This window comes from Gopherus flavomarginatus, chromosome 5, assembly GCF_025201925.1.
Source record: "Gopherus flavomarginatus isolate rGopFla2 chromosome 5, rGopFla2.mat.asm, whole genome shotgun sequence".
In the NCBI taxonomy this organism is placed as follows: Eukaryota; Metazoa; Chordata; order Testudines; family Testudinidae; genus Gopherus; species Gopherus flavomarginatus.
In genome coordinates, this window is record NC_066621.1 from 113,633,282 (window position 1) to 113,646,795 (window position 13,514).

Sequence of the window (13,514 nt, forward strand, 5' to 3'; positions counted from 1 at the left end):
ATTGTTTTCCAGCCCTTGAAACATTTTTGTGACCTTTCTTCAAACTCTAACATTCCCACATCACTCTTCAACTGTGGACACCATATCCGGGCACAGCATTCCTGCAGATGTTTTACCAGTGCTGTGTACAGAGGCAAGGTCAGCTCTTTACATCCATTTAATAGTCACCCTGTGTACGTCCAAGGATCACATTAGTCCTTTCTGCCACAGCAGTGCACTGTATGCTTACTGAGGTGGTCATCTACAACAATCCCAAAATCCTTTTCTCAGTTACTGATTCCTAAGACAGTGTCCCATTCCACAGGTATTGCCTGTATTCTTTGTTCCCAGATGCAGTAACCTTGCATTCAGCTGTATTAAAACACATTTTGTAGGACTGTGACCATTTAACTAGGAGATTCAGATCACTCTGTAGTACCAACCTGTTCTCATTATTTACTATCTCACCATACAGCATGTTATCTGCAAACTGTACAAAGATTTTATATCATCATCTAAATAGTGGATAAAAATATTGAGTAATAGACCCCCAAAAAATCAATCCCATGGGGACCTTGCTAGTAATGGGGAGACAGCAGTAACTGGGGCCATTCTGAGATCTGTCAGTGAACCAGTTTTTAAACCGTCCAGCATGTGCCCTGTTTGACAAGATCTAATCTTCCATGAAACCATGTTGATTGACATAAAAGACTAAAAATATACTTTCGCTGACTGAGTTCTGAATTAACCATTCCATTATTTTACTTGGGATTGACATCAGCCTAACCAGTCTATAGTTCCCTTGGTCACCCCTTTTACTCTTTTTAAAAAATATTAATCTTCCATTCCTCAGTTTTCCAAGATTTGTTAAAAATTAACATCATGGGTAAGGGAAAGCCTCAGCAAGAGCTCCTCAGATAGTCCCGTGAAGACTGTTGGATACAAGTTGTCCAAATGTTTAATTTTAGCAGATGCTGACTTGCAACCTCCTTTGTTACACATAGTAGACTTTCTATTTCATCCATAACATCAGAAGCAGCTGATACATCCTCCTGTTTTGTATCAGATACAGAACAGAATTATCTACTGAACGTTTTTGCCTTTTCTGCATTACTATTTACAATTTTATCACCTGCATCCAGCAATGGACCTATGCCTGACCTAGGGTTCTTCTTGCTCCTAATATGTCAGGGATGGCCAAACCATGCTCATGAGCCACATGCGGCTCTTTCACAGTTCAAGTGCGGCTCAAAGAGTCCCCAGCCCCCCATTCTCTGCCTATCAGACTGAGGAGGGGGGAGTTTTGCCTCAGGGCTTCTGACCTCAGGTCGGGTGGTGGGGCTAGGGCTTCTTTCCAGCAGGGAGGGAGGTGTGCCTGCCAGAGCTCAGAGCTTCAGCCCTGCTCAAGTCCCTAGCCCCGGCAGGTGCACCTCCCCTCCTGCAGAGTTGAAGCCCCTTGCCGCAGGAGGTTGTCCCCCACCGCCGCTTGCAAGGCTGAAGCCCTAAGCCCTGGCAGATGCACCTGGCTCTTAAACTTCTGAAAATTACTGTACGCAGCTCGAAGGGTCAGTAAGTGTGGCCACTCTGTAATATGTTTTGAAAATACAGTACTTCCTTCCCCTACTCTGTTGGCCATTGATATTTTCTTTTGTCTCATCAGGAGAGTGAGCAGGTAAAAGTGGATGGAGTAAGCAGCCAGACACAACCCTAAGGCTGATCTCCTCTTCACCTTTCAGGTGGCATGAGAATGGGCTCAACAAGTCTAATAGCCTTTTAAAGCTCAACCCATCCATATCTTCCTAATTTTCTGTGGTCTGAGTGCATTCTAAGGCATAAAGCTCTTCAGAGTAGGGACACTGTTTTCACCACTTGTCCTAGGTGCTATGCAGACAACTGGAGCTTGAGCCCAAGGTGTCTAGGTACCACTATAAACAAGAATAAATACTAAAAATACAGCCCTTGAGCGTAAGAAATTTGAACTAAACATGCAATGAAAGAGATCACAGGCATTTAACCAAAAACTACCCACTTTACATGGATGCATTTCCAGTAAAGTGTCTAAATGAACAGTGCACCTATTTGAAAATGCACATGTCAAGATTTAGATGCTTTACTGAGAATAAAGAACAGGAGTACTTTTGGCACCTTAGAGATTAAAATTTATTTGAGCATAAGCCCACTTCAACGGATACTGAGAATGCTCAGTATGTCATTTTCAAATAGAAACTTAATTTGAACCCAAACTTTTCATATTCAGCTACGGACATACTTCACAGTGAGGACCACATATTTACACTGCAAGTTTGAAATGCAAATATTTAGGTTGCTTCAGTAAAGTGTAAAATCTAGCAAACAGATTCCACTTCTTGCCATCCTCACTGTATAAATGAAAAACAGAGGAAGGGATTTTTCTAAAACATTCTCCAAGAAAAAAAGAAGTTTCTACAGCTCAGCCCAAATCTGGAACTGACTGCAGCAGCTGAGAAAATGTTATGCTAAAGAAAAAGGAGTTGAACAGGTTGCTTATTTTGACTCCCTCCTCAAATCTGCAATGCCTTCTTCACTAACTTTTTTGAGCATTGTTTGAAGTGGTTTTTAATAAATACATCAATCACTTCTTATATAATGGTAAGTTATTTTCCTCCCAATTACACAAGATTTAGATCAAGTTTGAAAACTTTAAACTTCTCAAATTCTCTTTTTACTGCATTAAACTACGATGATCAACACATGATTTGATCATCTTAAATGCTCTCATACTAGAGTAAGATACCAAAAAATAAATTAATCAATTCACCTAAAAATATAGTAGAATGATGCATTAGCACTAATTCACACTGACTAGTATTTAAGTTATATTTTAATATCAGAATAGTTTTCATTCATCTTCATGTGAAGTTCAAACATTTTCCAGAGTTTTCAATTTCCCTTCATTGCAATGAAACAGCAAACTAGCAATATAACTAATTAGAATGTCAGTTTACCACAGTGAGTGACAACTTTATTTTAACAGCTAATACTCTTCCCTTGCTCTAGCTCCCACCAGTACGTTTTCTTTAAGTAGAACAAATGAAGTAAGTTTCATACTGTATCTTACTGTGTTTTTAACGTTATATGTTATCAATTTTGTATAATTTATAGGTTCTTACTCACAAGCAACTGGTAAGAGGGCCTCTGAAATCTTTAACCTGTTTTTATTGTCTGACTAAGATATTCTTTTAAGTGAACTTCATAAAGTCCTACTTATGCATGTACAATTACAGCATCTTACCATTCTTCTACATTACTTCACAGATACTTTTACAGCACTGGTCAAAATATGCAACTGCGTAAAATAGTCCTCTTGTAAAGTTTCATTATACTTTAAATTCTTAGGATATGTGCATTTACCCTCTTATAGGAAAGACATATAGGAAAAGAACTACTCCTTTGCCCACTTCTATTCATCTTTGTTTGATCCTTGCCATTTTTCCAGATTCACAATTAGATAGGGAACAGCTAGGTAATCCAGATGGAAGATTTTTGGCTCCCTATATAGTTACTACAGTTCACTCAGATGACTTTGCTAAAATTGTATGCATTACATGAAGTCAAAGTTATGTCTCTCAAGTGATGGAAAAACAAAACAAAACCAGGAATCAGAGGCAGATTATTCATATTAGTTGTTTTAAATTAGCTTTTGCTTTCCACACACAAGGGAGAGAGTGAGGTGGAAAACAGATGGCAAACTTTGCTGAACAAAAAACAACCTGTTTACTATTGGCCTAAATTAAAAAATAACAGTCTAAATAAAAACAACAAGGAGTCCGGTAGCACCTTGTTGTTTTTGTGGATGTAGACTAACACGGCTACCCCCTGATACTTGACATCATGAGTGGAAATAAAAACACAATCAAAGTTTTTACACTTATGTACACTCTTCCTTAACACAACCTATTTGAAATAAAAGCTATAAAATGTGATCAGGGTTTAAATTAAATTAAAACAAAAAATTCTTCCACACTTGAGGGTTTCTTTACCTGTCGAAATATCTCTGTAAGAAAGTTTACATTACTTCTTTTAGAAGAAAAGACTCTGCGGACTATTTCAATATCAGTTAGATGTTCTTCATCAATACTACAAAGGCTGGAGGAACTTGGTTCTCTTTCTGTTAGGGTGCTTGTATTAGAATGAGATTGTTCTGGCTCTGCATTTCTATCCGGTCTATCAGCACTGTCGTTTTTACTGTCTTCTCTAGAAGCCATGCTAGCAGCTGCTCTCTGAAACAAAAGAGCAGGAAAATAATTCTAGTAATATAATTTGAATACAATTCTTAAAACAGCACAGAGAATTCTGCAGACAATGTGAGAAATAAGTATCTCAAACAACTACATATCTACTAGATTATGTAAAAAGTTAGTAGTTGTCTAAAGCCAGTTAAAGGACAGATCTCAAGCACAAGGGAAGTCCAGTTATTGTCCAGTCAGATCAATGACCTTTACTAAGAATTCTAATCTGCGTTTCCTTCATTCAGTTTGCTAACCTATAATTTGACATTTGTTGGGCGTATTTAGAAGTATTATCACAAACAACTCAGTCTTACAAAACCTCAGCAAACAGAGCCACTGAAGTCAAACAGAATTTGGATTGCTGGACTGGGCTTTAAGCGAAACTGAGCATATCACCCTACGCAGAGAAATTACTGTAGATTTACTTCAACAATTCACTAAAAAATAATTTACTGACAAAAACATTTCTTTAGGTGAAAGAAAACAGTACTTCACAGTATATTTCTATTATTTTGGTAGAAAAACCAAAGATTTCAATATTTGGCGATTCTTTCCAAATTGGATTCGGGTCTTGATATTTCATTTAAAAACAAATAGCCTTACTTCAATTAACTAAAACCAAAAGCTATGTCTACAGAGCCGATGCAGCGCTTTAACATGGCTGTGTAATCGTGGTGCCAGGGCTGGGAGAGAGCTCTCCCAGTGCTGTAATAAAACCACCTCCATGAGAGGAATAGCTACTAGAGCTGAGAGCCACTATCTACATTGCCACTTTACAGTGCTGAAATGTGCATCAATCAGGGGGTGTTTTTTTCACACCCTAAGCGAAGATAGTTTCACCGCTCTAAGTAGTAGTGTAAACAAGGCCTAAGAGAAACATACAGTGGTAGAATTTCAGTGTTGACATCACAACAGAAGACTACTAAGAAGTCTTTCAAAATGGAGAAAAACTATTTGAAATGTGCATTTGGTAATACCTGAATATTCTTTGGCACAATTTCACCACCTTCCATCCCAGGAATATGAGGTCCTGTATGAGGTTTTGGCTCAAGCCAGAAAGACACCAGCCATCGAATGACAATAACACGAGCCTTAAGGAAAGGTTCCTTTGTGCAATATATCGCTTCATTGGTTTCAGCATCTTTCTTTACCATTACATAGTGCGGCTTTGGTCTCACTTGTGGTATCTCTGATGAAAAGCAAGCATTTTAAAATTAGTGTCAGAAGAAAGGCCTACCATCTCAAAGCCCCATCCAACCAAATTGAAATCCCAAGATTTCTGGGTTTCTGAAACTCCCAGTGCAGCATAATCATTGATTCCACAAGGGGATAGGACAGAGAGTCTCTCAATGGCAGTAAAAGGGTAGAGCACTAAGCTTCAAAAGGCAGCCCTTGGAAATTGTATTATTGGCCTAGAAGGCTGCAAACATTTCCTATTGGATGACTTGGTCCATTTATCTTTTCTTTATGCTCTCCTAAACAATTCTTAACAAGTAAAGCTTAATTTATATACAAATGATTCCCTAAGCTGTTTTAAAATTATGTACTCTACTGAGGAATTCTATAGCCTGCCACTGATATGGAATGAAACCCAGCAAAATTTTAAACAGCAAACAGCAACACTACACCACTGTTCAGAACAAAAAGTAAAAGGAAACCACCTTCCAATTAAAACTACTTGAGCAATTTTAAGTGGCAGAATGCAGTTACCTAAACTGGACTTTGGCCCAAACAAGCACAGCATTTTCATTTAGGGTGAGAAGAAACTGTCGTAGGTTTATTTTAGAAATGAAAAATTGTTTATAATTGATCAAATGGTTTATTGAGCTACAATTCATAGATGAAGTAATTCAACCATTTTGCAAAGGGTTATTTCATACCACTTAAGTCCTGTGGTTGAACCTATGTTGATGTAGATCCACAGTTCCACCACTCCTGGCATGGCGGGTTCAGAGCCTCTATTCTAGTCCACAGGCTTTAACAGCAGTTTTGAGGAACATGCAACAGCCCTTGCTGACCTTTGTGGAGGCCAGCAAGTGGGAGGAAAGTATGTGGCATGAATATCACCTCCTCAATTTATAGGCTTTGTTTAAATTAGGATGTAAAGGTGTGTTAAATTGTGTTAGCTATCTCAATCTAACCAACATCTTTTAAAACTCTAGTTAACACAGGGCAAGTTATATTTTAACATATGCAAAAATTGTCAATTTAGAGCTTGGGAGATGACAAGCTCTTAACATGACCAGCCTAGCACATGATAACATATAATTTGCATTGTCTTGACTAAACTTTAGATGGTATTATGGAGTCCAACTGATCTGGTTCCGTGTTAATGGAGTGGATGTTACGTAATGAGCAACATTGCTAATTTCTTTTGGTTCCACAGAAATAACAGGTTTTTTCCTCTTCTAAATGTAATTTATTCATGATTCAGGGTGCATTAAGTTTGATTTATTTTTTTTTTTAAACTTGGTTTTTAGTGCAGTGAGTGTATCCAAATGACTTGTATGGTTTAGATGGAACAGCAGACTGCCTCCTGGGATAGAAGCTTGGCTCTACGATTGGTTCACCTAGAAGCTGAAGAGTGAGTAACTTTTTGGAGAAGAGGAATTTAAGATAAACTTGAAAGGATCTTGTCTAATTTTTAGAAACCTTTGATTAATTCTTAAGTGGAAGGAAATAGATAATTCTTTCTTTTCCCCTCACTGACCTTGATCCTTCTGCTCCTTTCCCTCCCATCCCATTCCTTTATATTTTGTTGTTTAAGTTATTCCCTTCTGTTGTCCCCAGATTTTAGGAACGTGGGGTGAAATCAAACTATAAATTAAAAAAAAGATTTTTTAAAAGTATGTAAGAGTTACCGTAATTTATTTAAAGTGAACCAGAGCAATACAGAATCCTGGCTCTTAAATAATTAAAAAGAGAGGTCAAGTGGTGCTTCCATTAATACAGGTGAACTCAATAGAACTGAAAACATACATTATAGATAAAGACCACATTTCCTAATAGATCCAAGTTCTCTGCAGGCAGCATCACTCAAAAAGCTGCATCTCTATATTGTAAGTTACAAAATGTTTAAGCATCTATAAAACATTAAACAACACTTACCAAGTACAGGGTTATACAAACTGGTCTCCTTACAGATGTTTGGAAAAATATAAGGCAAGTAATATTTTTTAAAATATGAAAACAAGAATGAAAATCCCTTTTCTTGGTTTTCCTTGTTCTTCCATTCTAAACTCTTGACCTTAAAGAAAAACACATTTTTTTGAGGTTGAAACATAGGAAACATTGAAACAAATATTTCAAGTATATCAAATGTTTCAGAACTTCACTGCAGTTTTGGTTTTTTTAAGTTGTCAAAAGTCAAATTTCAGTTTTAATTAAATTAAAGGTCAAATGCATTTTCAAGACTTGCTAAACGGAGCAAAGATAAAATAAGAAGAGAGATCTTATTGCTTAATTATACAAGAGAGATTATTAAAATGCATACAGTCCAGTCCTAATGTAATAATTATAATGTTACATTTTCAAAATGGTGGGAGGGACTGGCTAGCTGAGAGATTAAGAGGACTACGCAAAGCTTTTCCTTTAAGCTCTAGATGCAGCAGAATACTTAACCATATATGTAATTTTAAGCACATTTACAATCCCATTGAAATCAGAGATTACACATACTTTTAAGAGTATCAAGCCTGAGGTGACCCCTCCAGAAGTTTAAGTTGTAGTAAATCATCTTTCAGTTTCAAAGTTACCTTATAAAAACTATAAAAATACATTTGTGCTTATCTAAAAAATTCCTCTCTTTTTTGTGCAGTAATGTCCAGAGATCTGTTACAATGGGTACTTCAGCCTGCCTGCACCTCGAGAGCAAAACCAAACCTGTCAATCACTGACAGCCAGGGTATGCTCTGCTTTCTGAAGTTCCTTCTAGTTCAGGTAACTTCTACAGCCAGGATAATTCAAATATACTTTCTTAAATTATAGATTGAGTAAATATGCTTTGAGAAAAAACAAATCAATTTCTCCTACTTCAGAATATGGTAAATTCCACCTACTGACAAAATACCCAAATCCCTGAATATCAGTTTACATCTCTGTCCTGGGTAATCCACTTGTCTCCAGAATGGGCTAGATCTGTGGACCTTATTATTCAAAGGAGGAAATTTTCAGGTAAGTACTGAAAAGTTTTCCTCTTGTTCTTCATGCTAAGGTCCACAGACCCATTACAATGGGATTTTCAGAGCAGTGCCCTTTCAGGGATTATCCTTCAGATATGGACATTCAAAACAAGATACACCTCTACCTTGATATAACCCTGTCCTTGGGAGCCAAAAAATCTAACCACGTTATATCAAATTTGCTTTAATCCACCAGAGTGCGCAGCCCCGCCCCCCCGGAGTGCTGCTTTACCATGTTATATCCGAATTTGTGTTATATTGGGTAGTATTATATTGAGGTAGAGGTGTACTTGTATACAATCTATCTCCTCCATCTAGTCGAGGGCAGTAAGACATCGAGAACTCTTCCGCAAAAGAAAGTTAGCGGCATTGGCTATGATTGGTTGACCAATCTGCAGAATTTGGTCAACTGAGGGTCATTTGTAGATCTCAGCACAGGACTACTCTGCTCTGAAGTTGTGAGTGCTCTTGAGAACTGGACTCTAACGCTTAATTAAAGTAGGAACTTTTCTTGAATTTACTCAGGGAATGGATTCCATGACACAATTATTAACAGTTCCTGTCTGAATTAAAAGTATAATAATGGAACTTTGTTAGAGAAAGCTCCCAACTCGAAATAAAATAATAAACAACACCACACACCTCACTGGGAAGCCTACTCTACTGGATAGCAAATATGACAACAGTTTCTTCAGAGATTCAATCTGGGTAGTGCTGGACGATGCAGAATGAGGTTCCAAGAACATACTGAATGACCTTGCAGAGTTGGAATAAGGTGGATGCCCAAATGAAGCATTTAAAATGCCTCGGGGGGAGGGATAGCTCAGTGGTTTGAGCATTGGCCTGCTAAACCCAGGGTTGTGAGTTCAATCCTTGAGGGGGCCAGTTGGGGATTGGTCCTGCTTTGAGCAGGGGGTTGGACTAGATGATCTCCTGAGGTCCCTTCCAACCCTAATAATCTATAATAATAATCTATGAAAATTGGATTGTACAAAACTTCCTTTTCATTAAAATGTTGAGAATATTATACCTGAGCTTAGCAGAATTTGATTTTTATAATTTCTACAAATAAAAATAAATATTCATGTTAAGCTTTTTTTTTATTTTTACGGATTTTAAATTTTCCACAGTTGTGGAAAATTATGGGGATGACAGTCAATGAGGTGATTCGACAATGAATGTTGAGATTGTTTCTGTGACACCACATCATTAGAGTCATCTTCATCTTGTTAACATTCTCCTCAAATAAGACCTTGTGCTCAATAGTATTCATTCTCCCCAGGCCTATGACTGACTTTCCTGGCACCATGTGTCTGTTTGACCTGAATCAAAAGATAGTTCAGGAATCAAATCACTCTATATATTCTTCAGTTCTCTCTCTACAGAACCCTGACCAAAAATGTTTTCCAGTGAATTTCAGTCTTTTCTAAAGCCAATAATATTGCTACTGTGATCCCAGAGACAAACTCTGGAATCACATGTCAGTTCAAATGATAATGATCAAATTTGGGAAAAGAAAAAGGCTGCCACCTGTCTGCAAAACATAAGAATTGTCTGAGGATGATAAAATGGGAATTCTTGAAGAAAAATCTCCTTTAGGAACTTATTTAGATGATTCAGCTGTGCTCTGTTTATTCTCAATTCCCAGAGGACAGAAATAGTATGGGGAGAAGGTTTTAATGCTCTGATCTGAAGAAATATTATGGATTATTTCATTCATGTAGTGGTCTGTCCATTGGTTGCTGAGACTGGGAGTGGGACAGAGCTGTTCCTAAAATTCTTGCACAGCTCTACAGGGTCTCCCCTCTGGACACTATCCAGTGACCTCATCCGATCAAAGCTATACAGATAGCGCTAGTATTCCCTAACTGAGAAAGCCTGGCATTACATGGGGTCTTACTCCACATGGAGCTGGTTAGAAGCCTGCACGTATCTCTGAATAGATATTAGAAACAGGGAGCAAAAATACCTCTTTGTAAGGTACCTTACAAAGAAGTATTTTCTCCTGCTGTGCTTCAGAATGCTTCAATTTCCCATATCACCAGTATTCATTTCCGCAGTACCTGGCAGGAGTCAGGATTGTAAACTGACTTTACTGATGACTGAATAGTCTCAGCTTTCCATAAAAGTTTTCAACTGTATCACTCAGACAGCTGGGAATTGCTTTATCTGAGTGTCTTACCCCAAGAACCAGAGACCCATATATGCCTGCATGAAATAGATTTGAATCCAGTTTCCCCCTCACTCACTTTTTATCCAGGGAGAAGCTCTTGGTCACACAATTTTGAGTCTCAAAAAGACCATATTACTTGTGATTAGGGCTGTCAATTAAGGCTGTCAATTAATCGCAGTTAACTCACATGATTAACTCAAAAAAATTAATCGCATTGTTAAATGACAGAATACCAATTGAAATATATTAAATATTTTCAGATGTTTTTCTACGTTTTCAAAAACATTTATTTCTATTACAACACAGAATACAAAGTGTACGCTGCTCACTATCATTTTTGATTAATTATTTGCACAGTAAAAAAAAAGAAACAGTATTTTTCAATCCACTTCATACAAGTACTGTAATGCAATTTCTACTATGAAAGCGCAATTTACAAATGCAGACTTTTTTTTTTTTGGAGCAGTTACGTAACAAAACAATGTAAAACTCAGTGGACTTGTAGGCTCTGGAGTCCTACTTCTTGGACAGCCAATCGCTAAGACAGAAAAACTTGGTTACAATTTGCAGGAGATAATGCTGCCTGCTTCTTGTTTACAATATCACCTGAAAGTGAGAACAGTCATTCAAATTTTGTAGCTGGCGTTGCAAGGTACTTTTGGGTCAGATATGCTAAACATTCGTATGTCCCTTCATGCTTCAGCCACTATTCCAGAGGACATGCGTCCATGTTGATGATGCTCGTTAAAATATAATGTGTTAATTAAATTTGTGACTGTACTCCTTGGGGGAGAACTGCATGTCTCCTGCTCGTTTTAAACGCATTCTGCCATATATTTCATGTTATAGCAGTCTTGGATGATGACCCAAGCACATGTTTGTTTTAAGAACACTTTCACAGCAGATTTGACAAAACGCAAAAAAGATACCAATGTGAGATTTCTAAAAATAGTTACAGCACTCAACTCAAGGTTTAAGAATCAGAAGTGCCTTCCAAAATCTGAGAGGGACAAGGGGGTTGAGCATGCTTTCAGAAGTCTTAAAAGAGCAACACTCAGATATTGAAGCTACAGAACCCAAACCACCAAAAAAGAAAATCAACCTTCTGCTGGTGACATCTGACTCAGATGATGGAAATGAACATGCACTGGTGCACTCTGCATTGGATCATTGTCAAGCAAGAACCCATCATTAACATGGATGCATGTCCTATGGAATGGCGGTTGAAGATGAAGGGACACATGAATCTGTAGCACATCTAGCATATAAATATCTTGCGACACCAGCTACAATAGTGTCATGCCAATGTCTCTTCTCACTTTCAGGTGACATTGTAAACAAGAAATAGGCAGCATTATCTCCTGCAAATTGTAACTAAGTTTGTTTGTCTTAGCGATTGGCTGTCCAAGAAGTAGGACTCAGTGGACTTGTAGGCTCTAAAGTTTTACATTGCTTTATTTTTCAGTATTTATTTATTTTTGTACATAATTCTATATGTCTAAGTTCAGGTCTCATGATAAAAATATTGCCCTACAGTACTTGTATGAGAGTATTTTTCAATTCACATCTCTTTTGTTTTTTACAGTTCAATTATTTGTAATCAAAAATAAATATAACGTGAGCACTATACTTTGTATTCTGTATTGTAATTGAAATCAATATATTTGAAAATGTAAACAACATCCAAAAATATTAAGCAATAATGGAATACCATTTATTTAAACAACGCAATTAATCGCGATTAATATTTTTAATGGTGCGATTAATTTTTTTAAATCGCTTGACAGCCCTACTTGCAATATTATTCACTCATGTTAGCACTGCTTGTAAAAGTATGCAGGGGCACTTACGGAATCAGAGGACTTGTTTATTTTTGTTGTACTAATTACACCTGGAAGTTTTCATGCCCCAGAGAGGGGACTGAAATGATGCCAGCCCACGCATGGCTGCCTTTGAAAGGCCTGTATAGTGAAGAGACCACTCTTTCAGGTAAAAATCTCCCCACTTAAAAATCCTGAGTCACTGCTCAGGATAGCCACATTTATATGATACCACATTACATTTTAACTAGTACACAAACTGGGAACCTGCTAGGGTGACCAGATGTCCTGATTTTGTGGGGACAGTCCCGATATTTGGAGCTTTTTTTTAATATGGGCTCCTATTACCCGCCATCCCCGTCCCGATTTTTCATACTTGCTATCTGGTCACCCTAGAACCTGCTGGCCATATAAAACGGAGGCTGGGAAAGAATGAAAAAAAAATGGCAAGCCAAGAAACTCTTTACTGCCTGCTGACTTTTCCAGATCTGGGATGCTGCCCCTCTCACTACTCCAGAACAATCTGCTCAGGGGAGAAAGCAGAAGCAGTGGTGAGGCAGGGAAGCTGGGAACAAAAACCTAGACATTAGGCCATGGTGACCCACAATGACAGCTGGGAATGATAGCCCAATACTTTCCCATTCTTTTCAGTATGGCAGGAAATTCTTACCCCACTATTACATCCTTCCAGGATGCATGAGAAATAATATATAGCTATAGCTTGCCTTGGGCATTTGTAGACCTACTAAGTTTAGTTTCACAGTTAATTCTTGCCTCAGGATCTATCCTCTGGTGTTTAGATATATTATTGGATTCTCAGCTGATTTGGACTGGAGGTCTTTTTCCCTTAGGAGAAAGAATTCTCTTGGCAGGTTCAGGGAGGGGTGCACACCTACAGGAATTAGCATATGTTTACGGCCTGGTCTTTTCTGCTCTGATCTGCCATGCTGCACTCTGTGGAGCTGAGCAGGGGAAACAGGCACTGAGGATTATCTGCTCTGCTGCACTCAGTAGGGTGAGCAGGGGAAACACAACGGATTTGTTTTCCCTTTCAGAGTCTGTTCCCATAAGCCTGATTCAGAGGCAGTATGAA

At 37.9% G+C, this 13,514-nt stretch overlaps 1 protein-coding gene across 3 annotated transcripts in view; it reads right to left on the minus strand.

Moving 5' to 3' along the window:
• RALGAPA1 (Ral GTPase activating protein catalytic subunit alpha 1) overlaps nucleotides 1-13,514 on the minus strand; it is a 245,702-nt gene that overhangs the window by 184,949 nt on the left and 47,239 nt on the right. For all 3 annotated transcript variants that reach the window (XM_050954009.1, XM_050954010.1, XM_050954011.1), the window contains exons 8-10: nucleotides 7,356-7,494; nucleotides 5,225-5,436; nucleotides 3,999-4,238 (exon numbers count right to left, since the gene is read on the minus strand). In XM_050954009.1, the coding sequence (XP_050809966.1) occupies nucleotides 3,999-4,238; nucleotides 5,225-5,436; nucleotides 7,356-7,494 (591 nt within the window). The remainder of the gene's footprint in view (nucleotides 1-3,998; nucleotides 4,239-5,224; nucleotides 5,437-7,355; nucleotides 7,495-13,514) is intronic.